Below are 23,823 nucleotides of genomic sequence, written 5' to 3' on the forward strand. Positions count from 1 at the left end.
AGAATGATGATTCACCCAGTTATAGTACATGTACTAAGAAGCCTGCCAGTGGATCCAGTGGAGACCAAACTACTAAAATTACAAAAGGATTTGGAAGGGTGGATAGAGAAAGGGAAGACAGAAGGGTCTCAAATATCAAGCTAAGGCTGAGTAGGAAAACAAGTGAGCTGGGTATTCACACACACACACACACACACACACACACACACACACACACACACACACACACACACACACACACACACACACACACACACACACACACACACACACACACACACGCACACACACACACACACACACGCACACACACACACGCGCACACACACACACACACACACACACGCACACACACACACACACACACACACACGCACACACACGCACACACGCACACACGCACACACACATGCACACACACGCACGCACACGCATGCACACGCACGCACACATACGCACACATACGCACACACACACACACACACACACACACACACGCAAACATGCACACACACACACACACACACACACACACACACACACACACACACACACACACACATGTAAGCCTTAGCATATAACCTACATAGATGGATAGAGAGCAAGGGGAGACAAAAAGGCTAGAGGAGAGAAGGCAACTAGGTTGGTGGGAAAGGGAAAATCTAAAAGACTGACTGAGGAGACACTAAAGAGATGAGTCAATGTGGCATGAGGACCATGTAAATAAAGACACATATGAGAAGAAAGAGAAATAGACACTTTTATGGTAAGAAACAAGTAGAAAAATGGAAGGAAGGAGGGATAAGAGGAAAGTGGGAATTAAGAGAGAGGCAGAAGTGTAGCTAGTATTAAAAGCACTATAGGTTTTAATGGAGGAATTCCGGTAACACAAAATGACTAGTGAATATATCAGACTGAGAAAAAATAGCTGCAAAAAAGAGGGAGGAAGCAGAAACACAGGAAAAGAAACAAAAAGAAGAGAAGGGAAAGGAATGAAAAGTGCCGTGGGTAAACGGGAAAAAAAGAAAGTTAAAAGCAATATCATTTATGAAGCCCTGAATGGGAAATTGGAAGAGGCCACAAAGAAGTAGAAAAAGAAAGGATGGGAGAAGGATGAAGGGTAGCAGACTGGGGAAGCGAATCGAGAAAACTCCTGAAAATAATATCAGAGATGCAGAAAATGCATGAAGTGGGAGATCAGTTATTAAAATTGTTGCACGGATGGTATTTCACACTCAAAATATGATATAAGAAGGAAAGAAATATAGACTCACGATACTAGAGAGATTTTACAGAAGAGGCATATGTTCTGGGAGTGTGTCTGGGTTCAAAACATCTAGATGGTGGTTCTCCTGGGAATTCTGCATGTGAGATAGAGGGAATGAAGGGAAATAAGAAGGAAAAAGAAATGCAGGCATTAACACTAATTGCAACATAAGTGACTAGTGTGATAGTCACAAAATGAAAGACAAGGGGCAAATGCCAAAAGGGGAGTGGGAGAGACAAGTTCTACACATTGTAAGGGAAGTATAAAGCAGAAGTAAATGAGAAAGGTGGGATAAAAGAAAGGAAACCATGGAAAAGGAGGTAATGAGTTACTACCAGTCAAAAAAGGGGTACAGAGGGAAGAAAGTAACTAGTATAGTACTAAGAAGCACTGAACCAGTGATGTAAATTAAAAAAGTGCACCATGCATGATTACACAGTATGTAGCTGTGACTGGATATGAAAAAAGACAGCTGAAAAAAACAACTTTTCTCTATACTGCTTAATTGTAAAGATGTTGAAGGGGTATGGAAAGGAGACAGTATAGAACAAGTTGCTCTAGTGACCATGGCTTTGTTCCAGATGTGCAGAAGGACAGTTGCTGGTGAGCTCTTTTGGAAAACAAATAAACATTTTGTTGGTTGAACCAAGTGATGTATTAAGGAGCTGTCTAACAAATTGCATTATAAAGGATCAAGGTTCTTCAAAGCTAATATGATGCCTATATTTCAAAATGCATCAGTTTCAGGAGACGTATCTCCTTCATGCAGTAGTAATATGCACTCTGCTTGCAATGCCCAGTCTGACCATTTTCATTCCTATCATATAAGCCTCAGTCCAAGCTAACTAGCAACTAAATATCTTCAATTCCTCGCAATATTGGGTTATATCTCACTATGTATTCTGAAGTTCTTCACGCTTTCTGAGCCAACTGGTTTTCATAAAGGCTGACACATTCATTCAGCACCCTTTATATTATAAAGTACTGGAGAAGCGGCACACCAACCACAAACAAGATAGAAAAATCAGATGGAAGCACTCCACAGTATCCACAAAGTCCACGGCACAAGAACCATAAGGAATGACACCCTGTCACTAGGGCAAATTCTTTCATTTCAAGAATTTGCCCTAGTGACAGGGTGTCATTCCTTGTGGTTCTTGTGCCGTGGACTTTGTGGATACTGTGGACTGCTTTCATCTGATTTTTCTATCTTGTTTATTATAAAGTACTGTCATAAATGTTTTCTTTGATAAAAATATATTTTTTAATTGGCATGCCCTTGGTTATGGTCTCTGTGGTATGCCCCTGCTTATAATAGCATTCCCTGGTCCTGCAGTGCTTACACTTCTCTGATGTCTACAATTAGAGGAAGTGGAGCTTTCTCTCCTTTAAGAGCTAAAATCTACACCTCTTTTAATTAAACACCTTCCAACCTTCTCTTTCGTTGCTGCTGCCTTAAAAAGGCAGTTCCATCTCTACAGCACCTGCTAAAACTGTCCTTCACTACAAAACAACACAGATCTGCTCTCACTTCTCACTGCAAGCCAGCTGTCCAAAGAGTACACGACTATTATTATAGCACTTTTCTTCCCTTCACTGCTGGCAATAAGATCTTAAACTGGCAGTTATAGTCATATGAATAGCACTAGTGTGGAAATAGCACTCATCAGCAATCCTTGTATAAATGTTGATGCTACCTTTTTATTTCTATTTCTATCTAGACGTCTATGCTTATTTTAATGGCTAAATATATTTATTTGTTTGTTTATTCACTAATGTATTTTCGAGTGGATAAGAGAACTGAACTACTATGGCTCTTTCAGCCATGACCCTGTTATAGTAAGTGAAAGGAATTTAATACACCTAAGGCAAATAATGAATAAGCAATACTATATATTCAGATTAAGAATGGAAATAATCATAACTATGTCTACTCAGATGTTCATTGATGACTGCAGTATATTTTACAAATAAGACCATAAACAAATGCATAGCAGTTAAAGTAAAATCTAACAGCAGAATTACAAAATGGTTCACAGCTAGGTTTAGCAAAACATGATACACTATGAGTTTAGAAATGCATAAACCCAAGATGAAGGGAATACTTTATTTAGCACATGAAGCTGAAAGTTGGTTTGGTCATTAAGACTGCAGGGAACTAAGGTAGATCAAACTGTGTGTGTTCGCCTAGTGACACTAAAAAATAAAAACAGCGGAGATACAAAATCTATTTATTTATTTTTTTTATTTTAAAAATCTGTAATTTTAATTTGCAGGAACGTTGTCTTTAGTACGCTTCTGTTATTTTTTCAAATAACTATCTTTTTATTTTACACATTTTAAGTAGTACTTGAGTTCTTTATTATGATTATAACCTAACATTCCTTGTTGCTCAAATGTTTACAGATACTTCCCTCATACTTGCTGACCCATTTGGCCTCAGGCCTATTCATTTCTAATTGGCATGATAGGTGACTGGAGGGTCTGTGATCCAGCCATCCTTGAACATCATTCATTCCTTCAACCTTGCATCTCTGAAGAGGTGGAGGAGTTTCTAATTTTGCCCCTAACCCTACTCTCACAGATGTGATTTGAGTATCATTAAGGTTGGCAGCTGACAGTAACGGTTTGTGATACATGCAGATTTCTGCATGTGAATTGACATCAGCTGACAGTACTGTGCACGATTTCTAGATTCATGCATAAGCTGTGATCCATTCTGCTGCAGCTATATATCTCTTCCATTTCAGTGGGTCAATCTGCCTCCCTTTCCTCCTCCAAAACAGACAAGTTGACAACAGACCTCCTTTCTCATTTGGGATGAAAATTCTGAAGGGCTTGGAACCCAAACCTGACTTTTAGTTAGCTCAGCTAAAGCTGGCCAAAGGTTTGTGTGTGTGTGTGTGAAAGGTACCCTGAAGCTTTGTAAGCTGGGAGCTGTTATGTCCTATGCAGGATATAACCCATATAGCTAAGGTTGCTGCAGCAGCTTGCCTCTCAAATGAATATATTTTTGCAGAATGTCCAGATTTTTGCCTCATATTTTTGATCCATTTTTCACAAAGCAGTGGTTTTCAAGGAAATCCTTGGCGAATCATTTTAGGTTGAAGTCAGAAAATATTGACAGATGTTTGAGTGTTAGACTTCATACCCTTTAGAAAATTCATACTAATGCAAACCCTGTTGTTCCATCAGCTCTCTACGTTTGTAAGTTTGTAAGAGCAATATTTAAAAATTGTCCCTATTTTTGAGACTTTGGCTCCCCTTTGCACCTTTCTGTGCTCTAAGATGTTGATAGGTGTGTGCAGCAGTGATCATAATGATGAACATCTAAATAATGTATAAAATGTTTTGTGAAAGTAAATGATGACTACGCCAAAGGTTTAATAAGAGGATATGTAAAGGGATCAGTGGAGAAGTAGACCCATGAGGACTGCTCCGTGATTGTTGTCTATTAACTGGTAAAAGAAAAGAAGGAGAGGTGGCTGTATAACTAAGATTACCTGTGTGTGGGGTCGAGTGAGGAACTGCTCCGGTGAGGTGGTCAGTTAAAGTCCAAGCGTACTGTGAAAACCATAGTCCCTTCCTACTCAGCCTAAGGCAGTACAGTAGTAGTCAGCTGGATTGGGTCACATGGCCTGCTATGGTTTCATAACTGTGCTAGAGAGGCTAGAAGAAAGAGGACTATCACCTGCTACTGGACATGTAGAATATAGTGTTGCATCTGTCAGGATCTGTGTAACCCACTAACCTGCAAGAAATGCTATTTAGTTTTATTGCAGGATTTTAGAGGAAGTTGCTCTAGCAGTATCAGAACAAAGGGCAGATCAGATGAAATGACTGCCCTGTAGCTCCTTCTGCTATATATTCCACTTAGTCAGTAGTTTTTATTTTCAGAGTCGCAGGAATGTTTTTATTAAGCAATCACCACAAGTAGTGAATCAGAACAAGACACTTAACAGCCTTTAGTATAATGCATTATGGCAACTTGGCAGGAATGGGACTTTTTTTTTTTTGAAAGGAACAGGTTTGAGATATCTGATCTTTGATTTAAGAGACTGTGTAAAATCCACAATGAAGCATACCACATTTGTATCTGGGCACTCCTATTTCTCATAGAAGTTAAAATGAACCTTTCTGGATGACTTTAATGACAGTAAAAGGAGTTCACACCTCTGTATTCCCACTCTACATATTTGATGTACAAAATGGAACTCAGTGGAAGGCAGAGGTCTTTTGTTTACCAGTAAAGAAACTGTATAATTCATTTTACTGCCCTGGTCATTTGTGCTGGTTAATTTTAGCATTGTGATCACATAGGGGTCTGTGGTTTGTATTCAAGTATTGATTTGCATTAAGAAGGAGAATTATGAAGGTCTTAATAGTTTCTAGAACATGGCTTGAAACATCTAATCTTCAACCATTAGCACTACACCTTTGTAGTCTGCTACCATGGGGGCATGTGGAGGGTATTGTTTTGGCACAGTACACCGGGATTGTAATGACAACCATGCAGTTTTGATTTCAACTGTTTTAATTGTTGCTGCATATCTTATTTGTTTTGTTTTGTTTTAATTATTTAATTTACTGTATTGTTCAAGTGCTAAATGACTAAGTGCTTTAGTAAAGATGAAGCTGAAGTTGATCAGTTCTGAACTTGGAGAAGGGGGCTCCATAACTGCATCTGTGCAGCTATGGACATTATGGTGTTATGTTTATATACTTCAACAAAACTTAGAAGGGTATCTGGAAGGAACATCTGTAAAAAAAACATATAGTTAATAACGTGGAAGAACCAAGTCTAACAATAATTTGTTGGTAAAGTAACATTTATATTGTGTACTTATGAAATGTTAAAGACATTACCCAGAAAAAAGTGAAAAAGACAAAGCTAACCAGAATTAAATGATTTGAAAATATAGCTATCCTGTACAACTCATTTCCATATGAGAATGAAATATAAAATCCTTTAAATGTTTTATGCATGTGTGGGTGAGCATATTTGTGTTTGTGTGTGTTTATGTTTGTGTGAGTGTGTGTGTGTGTGTGTGTGTGTGTGTGTGTGTGTGTGTGTGTGTGTGTGTGTGTGTGTGTGTGTGTGTGTGTGTGTATGAATGCATGTGTGCAGCATTGGGAGTTTTGCAGTTGTATCTTTACTAATGACATAATGGCATTCCTCCTAATATAGTCTTTCTGCAGTACCAAAGAGATTCCATTTGTGATGCTACTGAATATCTCAAAACTAAAATATTTTCTCAATTTTTTTTACTCTATGGAATGACCTTGATCAGCAGCCCTCAAGCACCTATCTCCTCTCATTTTATCATGCCTGACATCCCTAGACCTTAACCACACTGTAGGGAACCAGGGATGCTGACCTCTCATTAATCACTGTCTGCTGGAAGATGAGTTCTCCTGTAGACCTGTCCTCATCAATGACAAATTCACAAGGACTTTGGTTATGCTTGGTAATCTCTCTAATGTAGCTGATGTGCCAGAGAGAGGCATGTTGTGTCAGTGTTGGAATGCATGTACCTTTCCACTCATATGCACTTTTCTGGCTGCAGCAATATGTGTTGATTAGAAAACCTAGCACACATCATGCTACAGACCTTGAATTTATACATGGCCAATGCCGAGAGTCAACAATTTCATTGAACTAGCCACATTCCATCCTCAGAGATGAGGGAGAGGATAACAGTTCCTCACTCCCAGCTTGCCCAAATGCATTCTCCAGCACTGAGGTAACTAGTAACATGTGGTTATATAAATTCATAACCAGGGTTTGACCCCCTCTGATCCATGGATCCAGTTTATTAAAAAAATAATTTTACTCAAAACATTGTAATGAAGATTTGGTTTAGACACAGAACTCATTAGATGAATGTACAAAAGCAAAACAGTAAGACATTTTTATTCCAAATGAAACTTAGGATTTAAAAATGTGGTTATGTTTCTACAGACTTCAATGTGCTACATAAAAATAGCTTGTGCAAGTGCATGATTTTTTTAAAATGCTATGCTTTGTGAATTGACTGATGTTAATATACCTTTAATCCAGAAAATAAGGTATTTGTCTGTCTGGTGTGCATTTAGACAGTGCTGAATAGGTAATAATCATTTAATTTGAATTACCTGCTGTGACACCTGTATCACTGAAGTAATATTTATTTTTTATTTTATTTAACATTTGTTAACCGGGCTAGTCCAGCTGGATATATTTCCATTTTCAGCAGAGGCCTGAGGAGAAAAGCTCCAATTGTAAAACATACCACCACCACACCAAAAGGTTTAAAATAGACAAAAAGGAATTAACTATAAATTCTAGGAAGACAAAAGGACATACTAAACTAGATGCATCATACATTTACAGAACATTTTACAGCATGTAAGTCTAGGGCAATCACAAGAAAACTATTAGAAAAGTACCTTTAAAGCTTTGGTAAATCTAGTTTATGCAGACAGTTACTTTTCCTAAGGATTATATGCTAGACATATTATTAGAAAAAAAAGGAGGGTATATTAATTAAGAGGCAGGGAATACTACCAACAAGGTACATTGATATCTCAGCAGACAAGAATCTAATTGTTGTCAAGTAGTAGAGATGACTTAAGTACCTTCTAATTTAGGGGAGAATATAGGAAAGAGAACAGGATAGTGGGAGGCCAAGAGATGACAATGAGAAGTCCAGAGGATCAGTCTGGGTAACAGCAAGGGCATAGCCAGTGATTTTTAAGGTATGCCTTAAGACTTTGCTTGAAGATTACCATTACCATTGTAGATGCAGTAAGACTGCAATGCAGATTGATTTCATTGCAAGTATATTAACTATCTGACACAATCACAACTTACCTGAATCTGAGTAAATTCACTGATAAAAAGTAATAATGCATTCTGTTTAGCTCATCGGTATATTTGCCTTATGTGAGTGTTAGTGTGTGTGTGTGTGTGTGTGTGTGTGTGTGTGTGTGTGTGTGTGTGTGTGTGTGTGTGTGTGTGTGTGTGTTCCAGCATTTAGTTCCTATGCCTTGCTCCTATTCAGTGCTGGTGCAGGCTATGGTCCTTGGGGAGCCTGATTTAGAACAAGTGAATACTCATTTATTTATTTAATTTAAATGTGTTGACCGGGTTAGTCTGACTGAGCAACAGCCCTTTTTTAACAAAGACCTGAGAAGAAAAGCTCCAATATAAAACAGTAAACAAAGGTATATAGCATGGATATATATATATATATATATATATATATATATATATATATATATACATATATATATATATATATATATATATATATATATATACAAATGAGCAGATGGCAAGCATAGCATACAAAATAACATTCAAAAAAATAATGTACAATACATACAACATAAGTAGAGTACAATCAGTTTTGTACATACAGTAGTATATAGAAAATAATTTGAGGGGTCATAGGTAAAGGAGAAAATGAATGATTTATAGGCATGTAGTGTATGTAAGGGGTAGAAACCCTATGTGAGAGGCCAAAGGCTAGACAGCAGTTTAGAAAGCTGAGAGTAGAGAAAACACACCTGATTAATCACAGTAACAGGAAGCACAGAGGCAAAAAGCATAGTATAAAGAAACTACAGAGAGAAAAGAGAGAGAGAGAATATGTGACAGAACCTGTAAATAAAGAAAATACAGACAGAAAAGAGAGAGAAATGCATGCCAGAAACTGTAAGGAGGGAGGAAAGATATCTTGGGATGACATGTAGAGAAAGAAGATTGTATAAGAATGGAGGTTATGTTATGAAGGATCTTTTCATATGCAGAAAAAATGGAGGATTTTGTTATGTAGGGTCCTTACATAGGCAGGACCAGGAATTGTAAAGGTGTTCCTTAAGGGTAGCTTTAAAGGACTTGGGGTTAGTGATAGATCTGACATTTAACAGTAGTGTATTCCAGGTATTAGCTACTGAGTAACTATATAGGAGTTTGCCAATATTTTTGTTGGGCTTATGGACTTGTAATAGGTGCTGTAGGGAGCTACAGAGAGGATGGTTTGTAGAAGGAAAGGAAAGTTACTATGTATTATATAAGAACTATTAATATAAAGGAAAAAAAAATCTCACAAATACTGTTTCCCACTGTGTGAAATATTCATCCATCTACATCTATCTATACAGATCTATAGGTAGATAGCTAGATGGATAGACAGATATGATGTTTTAGAATATTATCAGTATATATAATATGCTTATCACTTGACAGGTTTTGTAATATGTCATGATGTTTCTAAAATGAAGTAAAATAAAGTCCTGATCCAAACTGAATGGCATTTGACAGGCCTACTTACATTTAACAGCAAGTCCAGTTATAATGCAGAACAGCAGCAATATACTCATAGCAATAATAACAGCTTTCAGGAACACCATTCGGTGACTTATGGGGTGCCAACAATCTAGAAAAAAGAACATAGCAACTCTTAAATGGTGCACATTAAAATTAAGGAGAGATACTGCAACAGTCTTATGTAATACTTCAGTAAACCATCATTTGTGGAGGTCTGCTTTATGAAATATGACAAATACATAACTGTTTTCTTTATGTATCAAATGATATGATTAACAAAATTAAACCTGATTGCAGTATATAGAATATACTTTAAAAGGATAGCAAAATATTGCTACATGTCTATTTTAATAAGGAATATTAGTGTAATGCTGATATTAGCAACATTTTAATAATGCTTCATATGGGTAGGTTTTCAGTATTTTTTAAGACTTCATTGTAACATGTATGTCTGCTCATATTATAGAACACATTACATGGCTGGCTATTATTGTATATATCAGGCGACTGTTAGTACCAATACCTAAGTACTAAAGAAGTAACAGAGGAGGACGCTTCATACTAAAGTATGTTATTCACCCCTGGTAACTATCATATTGATCACACACACCTAAGAGATGACCCAGTATTCAGGGACTTGGGGACACATGTAATCAGTAATCAAAACTTTGATCATCGTGTGTCTACAGTAGTGAGGAAATCATTCTATGTTGTGCAACTTATAAACAAAGGTATAGCATCTAGGCCCAAGGAAGTCATTGCGCCACTGTATTCAGCATTCATAAAACCTATTATTGACTACAATGCCCTCTTTGGTATTTACGTAATCAGGCACATCCAATAACTAGAACATCCACAGATGTTTCTCACTAAAAGAATACAGGGTGAAAGTAAAGGCCCTATCCCTGTATTCTCTCTCCTACAGGCTGCCGAGGGGAAACCTATGCCTTCCATGCAAGGCATTGTCAGCTCCCACTCTGATGGACCTCCTACATATCTGCAAAAGAAACAGCAACAGAATTACCCATTCTAAAGACTTAAATATTGCCTGTGATATAAATAGGTCCTGATGGAGATACAGGTATGTACCCCAGAGACCACCCCTTCTCTTGAGCAGGTTCCCCATTAATGTGAAGCAGAGTTCCTCCCAAACCCAATTCAAGTGTAACTTGGACAGTTGGATGAGGAATAGGAAATTCATCCCTGGCTTGGCACCTGTCTCTAATAGATACAGGCAGCCTGTAAATGGTTCATCTCCCATGCCACTGCTTACACTTATCATGGGTATCAGAACTTGTCAGAGATTTGGGATGCATGATTAGGCTTAAAAAAAAGCTTGTGTTTGTTAGCCTAGTAAACACCTATGAACCTATGTAACTCACAGCAAAGTGCATATTTAAATGTTACAAATGATGTCATATTTGTTAACTCATGTATTTATTCTGATCAAGCAACTGAAGCAGACGACAATACCCTTTTTGGCCAACTTGCTGACATAGTAATCAGAGGAAAAGTCACAGAACATACATCTTTAAAGGAAAACATTAGATCATATTACAGCAACGTGCAGTAGAAAATGACCACTGATAAACTAATAGTGGTGATATTATGTTATTTTTGATAAAACTGCCTGTCATCTTAACAGATTCTCCATTTTTTAAGTGAAAACATCTAAATTGCTTCTCTGGCAAACTACATGAGCAGAAACAGATGAAAGTAACTCCCTCTCCACTCAAACCCAAGTTTGATCTGTATAGTGTAAAATCTGTTTCTGCATGATAAATTGACATTTGCTGAGAAGTGATTGGATTGGAAGATGGGAAATCCAGGTACCCACTTCATGACAGACCCAATATTAACCAAAAAATTAGAGGCACAAGCACGTTAGACAGTACAGTTAGTAAAAGAGAAACTGTAAAGCATGTATCTTGTTCTTGTTCACCCTGTACAGAAGCATCTTGAATTGTTTAATATTTCCTCAGTGTGTTTTAGAATAAACTCCAAAACAACAGACTGCAAAACGATAGATTTTTATTCTGTGAATTATCTTACAGAATGAAAAGAGAAACTGCCGTAGTACAAACAAGTCTCAATCAGAATAATCCTTCTAACATTGTTTTTAATTTTATAAGAACATGCTATCCAAACGACAGAAGAAGCATGATTAAACAAGGTCTGCTTTTAAGAAGGGTAAATAATTACATCTCCTCCTAGTTGGGATAGGAAATATTTTAGCTAAGACATTTAAATCCAGTGTGACTGCAGCAGTGAAACACTGATGTGCATTTATGGGGGGGCTGCATCCCCTACACCTCTGATATGGGGGCTCTACCCCATACTCCTGCTCTCTGTATGCCCTAATTCCATGGTCACAGAAATTGGGAGAAAAGAAAAAAATGTCAAAAACACATGAACCTGATCTTTTTCTCTTGCCGAGTCCTGCAATCTCAGATGAAAGCAGAGTGTAAGAGACAAAGGAAGCTTCAAAGTACAAGCACATGCAAAGCATGAAGATGTTAAGATAACACACATCCAATAAATGTCAGTGCAGCCTTTCAGACATGAAGAAGCAATCTGCAAACAATTTGCATGGCAGAATATTATCTCACTGGCAAGCCACATTACATATCCAGTAAGAAAAGAGCTTGTGCCATTAATAAGCTTGGTCCACATTTTGGATTACTTTACAACATTTAAATAGCTGCATACATCTTTGCATTCTGACCTATAGTGAGAGAATTCAGTCTCATAGTTTCCTTTCAGTCAGGTATTATGTCCCAGAAGGAAACATAAGATACTACATTAGCACTGTCTATCAGTGAAACACAGAGTTTTAAGTCTGTGAGCTGCTCTGATACAGCTATCATGTACTCATAGATAATAGATCTGGACCTAGAGTAAAAGGAGGAACTCTTTAACACTATTTCATAAAAATGTAAATCTCTTCACAATACTAATAACTAAAAGTAATGCCACCACATGTAAACACCCTAACTGGATAATTAAACAACATTTTGTAGGGGGCCATTTTAAGAATTTATGCATAGTGGGGTTATTTGGTTTATAAATGAATAAAATAAAATAACAACACATAAACATTTACTAATTCTATCTCCAGTGAAAATGATGATGACCTTCCTTATCACTGTTGTAGTAGTCTTTACTCTTGGGATATCCTGCTGAGGATAGTCAAATGCTTGGCTAGCATACCAAAGCCTTACACCTTCCAGGTGCTGTATGTCACATATATGTGCTACATGTGAGGTGTAAGGTACATACGTGACATATGAATGCCTAATCCTCAGAACTTCTTTGCTACAAGTCTGAACACCACCTTTGAATTCAGTCTGCAAGCCATTCAATGAGTTGGCTCAAATAACAAACCTTCAAAACATAAGTGACCTGTCGGAGCCTCTTCCTTCCTTTCTTTTTCCATCCTTTTACTTTAGTGTACATGTCATCCAGGAAGGGAAAATGTGAGCGAAGGTAGCAAATTCCCCCTAAAGATAGACATGAAAAATGCCTCTTTGTTATGACCATGCACCATGTGAGATTTGTTAGGCATTTGTACTTAAAACAGTCTGCAGTCTGTTGTCTGTTTCCTTTTACCTGGAGAACCAGTGGTTGAAGTTTTTGGTGCAGAGTACCATGACCAAATCTGCCCATCCCACTGCTCATCCACTGCTTAAGAAGAAATCCAAAAATGCATGTACTGATACTGCTGCTGTCCAGCCTTCACCAGACATCTCCATTAGGTTGGATGAAGAACCCGAAAACCCTACAGTGCCAACGTCAGCATTCTCTATGGTAATCCAGTTCAAGGCTGACATGGAGCTGTCCATCTACATGTCTATTAAGGCTGTGTTTACATCTGGTACAGATGTGGAAGGGGACCATGGCTGATTGTTTCAGAGAGCCCTAAAGGAATGTCTCAAATATTTGTTAGTGAAGAAATGCCTGGTGCTCTCATTGAATCTAGGCATGGGGCTGAACCTCCTAGATTTGTTAAAGCTAATGTTCCTTTAAAAAAGAAATAGAAGACCAAGCATGTGGCCCCTCTGAGTCAAAATCCACGAACCAAACCAAGTAAACCACAAAATCAGCAAAAAAAGAGGGTCCCAGCAACTACAAAGAGCATGGAAACAAGTAGTAATAAATCCACTTCTTTATTCACATACACGTAAAGCACTTTTCATCTCACTAATAGTGAGACTTCCTCAGACAAAAAACTCTAACACAGTTCTCTCCATTTAACAGAGCTTAATTGTCAATTAAACAATCCATTAATTAATCAATTAATGGCACCGGATTCACTATAAAAACTTCCACAAACTAATACCCAACCTTTAACATCATAAATGCATTAATTTAATCATTATTAAAGAAACTAAAAACTACTGATAATTACCCCAACCACCGTTCCCTGAAAGCATGAAACACATTTATTACATGTTCCCCCAATATGTTGAAGTGTTTTTTAATACTTAAAAGTTTTTTTTAAAACTTATTTAAACATGCATCTAATCTCATCGCAACTTAAACATAAGGTAGATTTAATGTTTTATGTTTTATATGCCCTCTCCCCTGCTTATGTGGCCCCCCTGACTTAGAACCTCCCCCCAAGAATGGCAGAATTTCACTAGAGAGCTTTTCAGTACTCTTATGGCACTAGAGACCCCCATCAAGGACTGTCTGTTCCTACTTCTCTTCCCTGGCCATCCACTCCTTTCAAGCATCCTAGGGACTCTGATTCCTCTGATGAAGGGAGGAGTCATTGGGTTACTCTTCTCGCATTCATTCTTCTCTTGCCCAGGGCTCTGAAGAAAATGATTTACTTTCTCCTGACTCTCCTACAGAAGAATTGTCCTTTGGGGATACGGTTGTTCATATGATGGAACATTTTATGGGGAAACTGTTCACAGGTTTCTGGCATTCAAAAAAGGTACTACAAACTCTTGCAGATAGATTCTCCTAGGCCTACTGCATTTCCTCCAGTGCTGGATGCCTTTTTGGCTACTTTCACTGCAGATTCTCAGGCTCCTGATTCATTCATTACTTCCAGCCCCTAAGAAGCCATACAGTTTCTATAAAGTTCTTGAAGCTCAAAAGTTTTTGTATAAAAGCCCTTCCTCTGATCCTGCTGTTATTTATGTAGCCACTGATAAACCAAGTTGTTATCTTATTCTAAGCTTTTAACTTCTGATACAGACAGCTGTGCCATGGACAGGTATAGTAAAGAAGTATATACTACTGCTAGCCTAGCTTTTAAAGATATTTATTAGCAAAACCATATGACTAGGAATGTCTTGGCTCTTCTCTCCAAACTCGAGGGCCTTCTGGCTGATATGCCTGATTTGGAGGGTCAGAATTCTTCCATCTTACTTTTGAGCTCTGTTTCTCAGGTGGCTTATCATTCTATTAAATGCAGTTATGATGCTGCTTATGTTTCCTCTAGAGCAGCTGCATCTAGATGTGTAATGAGTAGGTATTCTTAGTTGCACCTCCAGCACTGCCTGAAGACATCAAGGCCACCTTACTGGATTTCCCATTAGATAATCTGAATCTCTTTGGCACTGCCGCTGCTGAATTGTTTAAGCTGTTTTAGGATAAGTGTAAAGTTATGCAGAATTTGAAACAAATCCTTGTCTCTCTTTTTCCCAAGTTTCAGGTAAATTTTCCATCAAAGCCTTCCTTTGTTCATAGGCAGCCTAAGCAGTCTTCTAGGGGCAAGAGACAGGCCTTCTCAGGGTTCCAAGGATCAAAATCCTCCTTTTCCTGACAAATCTGTTTTTATTTGATATTCATGCACCGCTACACCTCAGCCACACTCTTCTGTCTCTCAGGCTGACCCTTTCTTTTCTTGTTTGGCAACAGATGACCACGCATGCTTGGGTGCTTTCCATTATCCTGAATGGTTATTTTATAGTTTGGAAGTCCCTTCCTCCATTCTCAGGCATTCCTGAGACTCTTCCTTGTCAACTCCCATATTTTCCTTAAGTTCTTATCTGATGGTATAAGAAACCTTAAGGCCTGTCCCATTGTTTCAGCAAAGAACAACTTTTGATTCCAGGATGTTTCTGGTCCCCAGGAAGGAGGAGTCATGGGCACTCATTCTAGACCCCCTCTACATCAACTTTTGCCAGATATTACAAGTTGGACGTCATTTCTAGGGGCAGGGTAGGTTTTGCCAGGGCCATCCTTCATGGGTTTTTGGCGGGATCTTCTGTGCTTCTTCATCCCATACATTTCAGCAGCTATTGCACTCTCTCAAGAGTAAAGAATACTGCAACAGTGATAAGGAAGGATATCGATCAGTTGTGCAAGATCTTACCATAGCAGTAAATGTACTACTTCTCACTGTTACAGTATTCTGTCCCTCCTTCCCTCCATCCTGACCCGTGTTACCTTTTGTTGCATTCTGAGGGTTCTTTCTTGCATTCTTTTCTCTTACTTCTTCCCTTCCTGGATGTACATGTTATTGCTTTTCTCTGAGGTTGCTCTGGTTCTTCTGTGTGCATTTCAGTTCTGAGGATTAGGTGTTTGTACATCACATATGTACCTTACACCTTGCACAAAGGACATAACATCTGACGCACAACACCTGTTATAAAGTTTTAGTATGCTGGCCGGACACTTGGCTATCCTTGGCAGCATATCTCACCAGTAAAGAACACTGTAAAAGTGAGAAGTTAGATATCTAGTGTTATTTCAAAATCTTCCACCACTGTACTTTGTCAACATCCTTGCTGCCTCAATAACGTTTGAAAGGCATACATATTCTTTCTTTATAATATGTATGCCTTTCAAATGTTTTTGAGGCAGCAAGGATGTTGGCAAAGTACAGTGGTGGAAGATTTTGAAATATTTTTCTTTATAAGTAGAGTTGCTGCTACTGAGATTTGTCTGCATACATCAACTGGACATAAGCTGATTTAAGTATATTTCCTTCATTTTATTGTGGTTGTTATAACTTGGGGACTGATTTCTCAGATCTAGCTCTGTTGAAACTGTCTTGTGTGTGTGTCTGAAGCTCTGCACTAGTTGTTAAACTGCACTGAAATTCCTTTAAGTGTTAATTAGCTTGGGGGGTTTTCTGATAACTTTAAAACCTGTGTTAGTTACATCTCTGGTAATCATTTTAAGTAGAGTTGCTGCTACTGAGATTTGTCTGCATACATCAACTGGACATAAGCTGATTTAAGTATATTTCCTTCATTTTATTGTGGTTGTTATAACTTGGGGACTGATTTCTCAGATCTAGCTCTGTTGAAACTGTCTTGTGTGTGTGTCTGAAGCTCTGCACTAGTTGTTAAACTGCACTGAAATTCCTTTAAGTGTTAATTAGCTTGGGGGGTTTTCTGATAACTTTAAAACCTGTGTTGGTTACATCTCTGGTAATCATTTTAAGTAGAGTTGCTGCTACTGAGATTTGTCTGCATACATCAACTGGACATAAGCTGATTTAAGTATATTTCCTTCATTTTATTGTGGTTGTTATAACTTGGGGACTGATTTCTCAGATCTAGCTCTGTTGAAACTGTCTTGTGTGTGTGTCTGAAGCTCTGCACTAGTTGTTAAACTGCACTGAAATTCCTTTAAGTGTTAATTAGCTTGGGGGTTTTCTGATAACTTTAAAACCTGTGTTGGTTACATCTCTGGTAATCATTTTAAGTAGAGTTGCTGCTACTGAGATTTGTCTGCATACATCAACTGGACATAAGCTGATTTAAGTATATTTCCTTCATTTTATTGTGGTTGTTATAACTTGGGGACTGATTTCTCAGATCTAGCTCTGTTGAAACTGTCTTGTGTGTGTGTCTGAAGCTCTGCACTAGTTGTTAAACTGCACTGAAATTCCTTTAAGTGTTAATTAGCTTGGGGGGTTTTCTGATAACTTTAAAACCTGTGTTGGTTACATCTCTGGTAATCATTTTAAGTAGAGTTGCTGCTACTGAGATTTGTCTGCATACATCAACTGGACATAAGCTGATTTAAGTATATTTCCTTCATTTTATTGTGGTTGTTATAACTTGGGGACTGATTTCTCAGATCTAGCTCTGTTGAAACTGTCTTGTGTGTGTGTCTGAAGCTCTGCACTAGTTGTTAAACTGCACTGAAATTCCTTTAAGTGTTAATTAGCTTGGGGGTTTTCTGATAACTTTAAAACCTGTGTTGGTTACATCTCTGGTAATCATTTTAAGTAGAGTTGCTGCTACTGAGATTTGTCTGCATACATCAACTGGACATAAGCTGATTTAAGTATATTTCCTTCATTTTATTGTGGTTGTTATAACTTGGGGACTGATTTCTCAGATCTAGCTCTGTTGAAACTGTCTTGTGTGTGTGTCTGAAGCTCTGCACTAGTTGTTAAACTGCACTGAAATTCCTTTAAGTGTTAATTAGCTTAGGGGGTTTTCTGATAACTTTAAAACCTGTGTTGGTTACATCTCTGGTAATCATTTTAAGTAGAGTTGCTGCTACTGAGATTTGTCTGCATACATCAACTGGACATAAGCTGATTTAAGTATATTTCCTTCATTTTATTGTGGTTGTTATAACTTGGGGACTGATTTCTCAGATCTAGCTCTGTTGAAACTGTCTTGTGTGTGTGTCTGAAGCTCTGCACTAGTTGTTAAACTGCACTGAAATTCCTTTAAGTGTTAATTAGCTTGGGGGTTTTCTGATAACTTTAAAACCTGTGTTGGTTACATCTCTGGTAATCATTTTAAGTAGAGTTGCTGCTACTGAGATTTGTCTGCATACATCAACTGGACATAAGCTGATTTAAGTATATTTCCTTCATTTTATTGTGGTTGTTATAACTTGGGGACTGATTTCTCAGATCTAGCTCTGTTGAAACTGTCTTGTGTGTGTGTCTGAAGCTCTGCACTAGTTGTTAAACTGCACTGAAATTCCTTTAAGTGTTAATTAGCTTGGGGGTTTTCTGATAACTTTAAAACCTGTGTTGGTTACATCTCTGGTAATCATTTTAAGTAGAGTTGCTGCTACTGAGATTTGTCTGCATACATCAACTGGACATAAGCTGATTTAAGTATATTTCCTTCATTTTATTGTGGTTGTTATAACTTGGGGACTGATTTCTCAGATCTAGCTCTGTTGAAACTGTCTTGTGTGTGTGTCTGAAGCTCTGCACTAGTTGTTAAACTGCACTGAAATTCCTTTAAGTGTTAATTAGCTTGGGGGTTTTCTGATAACTTTAAAACCTGTGTTGGTTACATCTCTGGTAATCATTTTAAGTAGAGTTGCTGCTACTGAGATTTGTCTGCATACATCAACTGGACATAAGCTGATTTAAGTATATTTCCTTCATTTTATTGTGGTTGTTATAACTTGGGGACTGATTTCTCAGATCTAGCTCTGTTGAAACTGTCTTGTGTGTGTGTCTGAAGCTCTGCACTAGTTGTTAAACTGCACTGAAATTCCTTTAAGTGTTAATTAGCTTGGGGGGTTTTCTGATAACTTTAAAACCTGTGTTGGTTACATCTCTGGTAATCATTTTAAGTAGAGTTGCTGCTACTGAGATTTGTCTGCATACATCAACTGGACATAAGCTGATTTAAGTATATTTCCTTCATTTTATTGTGGTTGTTATAACTTGGGGACTGATTTCTCAGATCTAGCTCTGTTGAAACTGTCTTCCCACCCCCTCCCTGTTCTTGCATGTAGTTTAAATTTGGTGGCTTTTGCAGTGGCCCCCCCACTCTAGATTTGATCTAGGACACTCCCCCAGTCCCTTCTCTTTACCGCATTCTCTCTAATAAACCCTTTCTGCACTTGCTTTTAGTCCTTTTTAATTTAATTACATTTTTTCATACTGTGTGTGGACTAATATTGCTACATACTCAAGTGTGCCAGCTTGCACTGCATGTGAATTGTTTTATAGCATTTACTGTCTGTTTTTTTTCCTTGTCGCTGCAAAAAAAAAAAAAAAAAAAAAATTCTCTTGTTTTCCTGCCTTACTGAACTAGAGTAGTCCAGTTTCAGAGTTGCTGATCCCTGGGCTTTGTTTTTAGTTCCTGTTACTGATCCATTGCCTTATTAGGAAGGAGGGAAGTTTCTTTGCTTACCAGTGGGAGTGGGAAGCACTGTTTTGTCCGATTTGGTGAAGTTTCAGCCAGAAACTAGTAGTCCATTGGGCGTTTTGGGCCAGTTCCTAGCTCCTTTCAGCCCCCTGCTATAAAACACGCTAAACACGCGTTTTCCAGCTTGTACCAACTCAGCACAGATCCTCGTGGTGGCCTGCAGAGTGATCCAAGCAGCAGAGAGCTGAAAGAGTGACTTTCTACCAGATATAAGTATTTTTGTGGCTTTCCCACTGTTATTAAGCTAGCGACTGCATTTCGCCTGTTTTACTGCTACTTTAAGTGATTTCTGCATTTTACACTGTTTATTGCACCTTAAGTTACTAATTGTTGCAAATTGTTTCTGTAGGCTACACACTAAAGTGCGCTAGCGCACTTACACAATTTACAGCACTTACTGTCTGATTTTTTCCTTGTGTTTGTAAAAAAACAAAAAATCTCTTGTTTTCCGCCTTACTGAACTAGAGTAGTCCAGTTTCAGAGTTGCTGATCCCTGGGCTTTGTTTTTAGTTCCTGTCACTGATCCATTGCCTTATTAGGGAGGAGGGAAGTTTCTTTGCTTACCAGTGGGAGTGGGAAGCACTGAGCAGCCTTTCTGTCCAATTTGGTGAAGTTTCAGCCGGAAACTAGTAGTCCATTGGTCATTTTGGGCCAATTCCTAGCTCCTTTCAGCCCCCTGCTATAAAACACGCTAAACACGCGTTTTCCAGCTTGTACCAACTCAGCACAGATCCTCGTGGTGGCCTGCAGAGTGATCCAAGCAGCAGAGAGCTAAAAGAGTGACTTTCTACCAGATATTTTTGTGGCTTTCCCACTGTTATTAAGCTAGCGACTGCATTTCGCCTGTTTTACTGCTACTTTAAGTGATTTCTGCATTTATTGCACTTTAAGTTACTAATTGTTGCAAATTGTTTCTGTAGGCTACACACTAAAGTGCGCCAGCTCATTTACAGCATTTATAGGAGTTACTCTCTGTTTTTTTTCCTTGTCTGTAATAAAACAAAAATCTCTTGTTTTCCCGCCTTACTGAACTAGAGTAGTCCAGTTTCAGAGTTGCTGATCCCTGGGCTTTGTTTTTAGTTCCTGTTACTGATCCATTGCCTTATTAGGGAGGAGGGAAGTTTCTTTGCTTACCAGTGGGAGTGGAAGCACTGAGCGGCCTTTCTGTCCGATTTGGTGAAGTTTCAGCCAGAAACTAGTAGTCCATTGGTCGTTTTGGGCCAATTCCTAGCTCCTTTCAGCCCCCTGCTATAAAACACGCTAAACACGCGTTTTCCAGCTTGTACCAACTCAGCACAGATCCTCGTGGTGGCCTGCAGAGTGATCCAAGCAGCAGAGAGCTAAAAGAGTGACTTTCTACCAGATATAAGTATTTTTGTGGCTTTCCCACTGTTATTTAAGCTAGCGACTGCATTTCTCCTGTTTACTGCTACTTTAAGTGATTTCTGCATTTTACACTGTTTATTGCACTTTAAGTTACTAATTGTTGCAAATTGTTTCTGTAGGCTACACACAAAGTGCGCTTAGCGATTACAGCAATACTGTCTGTTTTTCCTTGTCTCTGTAATAAAACAAAAATCTCTTGTTTTCCGCCTTACTGAACTAGAATAGTCCAGTTTCAGAGTTGCTGATCCCTGGGCTTTGTTTTAGTTCCTGTTACTGATCCATTGCCTTATTAGGAAGGAGGGAAGTTTCTTTGCTTACCAGTGGGAGTGGGAAGCACTGTTTGTCTGATTTGGTGAAGTTTCAGCCAGAAACTAGTAGTCCATTGGTCGCCAATTCCTAGCTCCCTTCAGCCCCTGCTATAAAACACGCTAAACGCTGCAGCGTTGATTTAAGCTGAGTTACCACTGTTGCACACAAGAGCAGCGGTTAAACAAGGTTAAACTATTTGGGCCATCTAAATTCCACTCTTCCAATTTTCCCTTAAAACTACCTTCCTCGAGCTGTACTGCTGATCTAACCAGCATATCCTATAACTGAAAAGTTCATCTCTACTTGATTCCCAAGTAGACTATTCTCTATCTGTAAAGCCTAGCACTTACTCCTACAGTACTTGCACCTTGATAAAGCACTCTTATTATAGATAGTACCCCACCAGCCTAAAACCCACTTCCCCGGAGTCCTTTGAAAGTCTCTTTATCTACTACTTCTAGTATGTCGAGGGATCAGTTGCTAGTGTCCTCTCCAGCTCAACTGGTGAACCTGGGAATATTGAGGCAATGTTACAACTGCCTCATGTACACAGACAATCCTCTCCTTCTCCCACAAAACACAAATACATGAGATGCAACTATACGGCCAAACTGGAGGCTGAGCTCTCTCAACATAGGACTGGCAAGACCAGACAGGAGGAGAAGGTAACCACACACAATACATACCCAGTCACACATGGTACCATCACAACTTCAAATCATACACATACTCACACAAAGACATACTGGAGGCTCTGATCAAAAATTTACCAAAACAGCAGAGGCCACCAAAGCAGACACCCAAACAACTACCACCTCACGACCCAACACATGCAACACATAGACCACACAGTCAGAGTGTCAAACAGTCACAGCCCTTAAGGCCAAACAAAATGCCAGACACACTTGTCATTGGTGATTCCATAGTCAGACACACTGGCGTCCCGCCACCAGACTGAGTAAAGAGAAGGTCACAGTAAGCTGCCTGTCAGGCTAGAATCCGCCACATAACGCAAGCACTCAGGTCTCTCAACAGCAGGTACAAGTCGACTCAGTCATTGTCCACGCTGGTGTCAACGACCTGAGACGCACCTCCTTGGACTACATGAAAAGGGACATCGAGGAGCTCTCTGATTATGTAGCCCAGGCAGGTATGACCCTGACCTTGAGCAGTATCCTACCTTCACCTAGAATGATGCCACAATACAGTGATAAGATGATCAGCTTTAATAATTGGCTTAAATTCTGGTGTCATTCAAAGGGGATCCAATGTCTGTCTGCCTGGGATGACATGCTGGACAAGCCACGCTGGCTTGCACCTGTCACCCTGGGCTTCGGATATTGGCAAAGGCTCTTGCCACCCCCATAGTGCCTTTTTAGGCAAGGCTCAAATTCTAAACCTACCACCCTAGAACACCAAAAGGAAAAAACTAAGGGTAATGCTGCTCAATGCCAGAAGTCTCAATCTCAAGATGCACTCGAGGCCCTTCTCAATATGGAGAACATCGATGTCTGTGCTGTGACAGAAACCTGGTTCAAGGCTCCTGAGAGCAACCCAGCACTAACAGGTTTCACCTCATATCATGCCCCGCCCCAAAATCCGGACAACACCAAGAAAGGAGGGGGTGTCCATATTCATAAAGGACACCCACACCTCAAGGTTGGTGGCAACGCATGATGCATCGGAGACCATCCAGGTGCAATTAACCATAGGCAAGACTGCTCTGCAATTTGTAGCATGTTACAGGCCACCCTCTCAAACTCAGGAACCTCACATGGCCTTCCTGAAAACATTGGAGGGATAAATGTATCTCCAAACACCATCATACTAGGTGACTTTAACTACCCTAATATAGACTGGGAACACTACTCAAGCCCGAACACTCTAACCCAAAGATTCCTGGAGTTCATAAACTCAAATGCCATGGAACAACTAGTCACCATCCCCACAAGAGGAGAAAACATACTTGATCTCATCATCACGAACATGGGATCAAAATGTTCAACACCGAAGTATACCCCTCACTGGTGAGATCAGATCATAAACTAATCTCGCTGGAGGTCCTCATCCCGCCCCACCTGAAACAAAAAGACCACAGTGAAAAACTTCTCAAAAGCCGATTTCACACTTCTAAAAACTAGTGTGGTCTCCTTTAAGGCCCCTGAGCCAGTGGTAAACATTACTCAAACCGCTGAATCACTTACAAATGCCTTCTACCAGCACCTACAGGACTGCATGGATCAGGCAATCCCAAACAAAACTAAGACTCTCTGTACCAAAGGCAAGCGTCCAGTCTGGTGGACCCCAGCCATAAACAAGCTCTACAACAAAAGGAGGAAGCTACTACAAGATAGAGCAAAATCCTTGAAAGGTAAGACACCTTTGATCATTATAAGTAAAAACTAAGAGCTCTCATAAAATCATCCAAGGCAAATTTTGAGAGA

At 39.0% G+C, this 23,823-nt stretch overlaps 1 protein-coding gene across 1 annotated transcript in view; it reads right to left on the reverse strand.

Annotated features, from left to right (window-relative positions):
* Window positions 1–9,684, reverse strand: part of LOC122815756 (asialoglycoprotein receptor 1-like) — a 348,015-nt gene extending 338,331 nt beyond the window's left edge. The window contains exon 1 of the mRNA XM_044088521.1: window positions 9,586–9,684. Coding sequence (XP_043944456.1) covers window positions 9,586–9,664 — 79 coding nt within the window. The 5' untranslated portion in view covers window positions 9,665–9,684. The remainder of the gene's footprint in view (window positions 1–9,585) is intronic.
* Window positions 9,685–23,823: the final 14,139 nt, after the last annotated feature.

The sequence above is a fragment of the Protopterus annectens genome, chromosome 1.part1, assembly GCF_019279795.1.
Source record: "Protopterus annectens isolate FY-2018-M chromosome 1.part1, PAN1.0, whole genome shotgun sequence".
Lineage (NCBI taxonomy): Eukaryota > Metazoa > Chordata > Ceratodontiformes > Protopteridae > Protopterus > Protopterus annectens.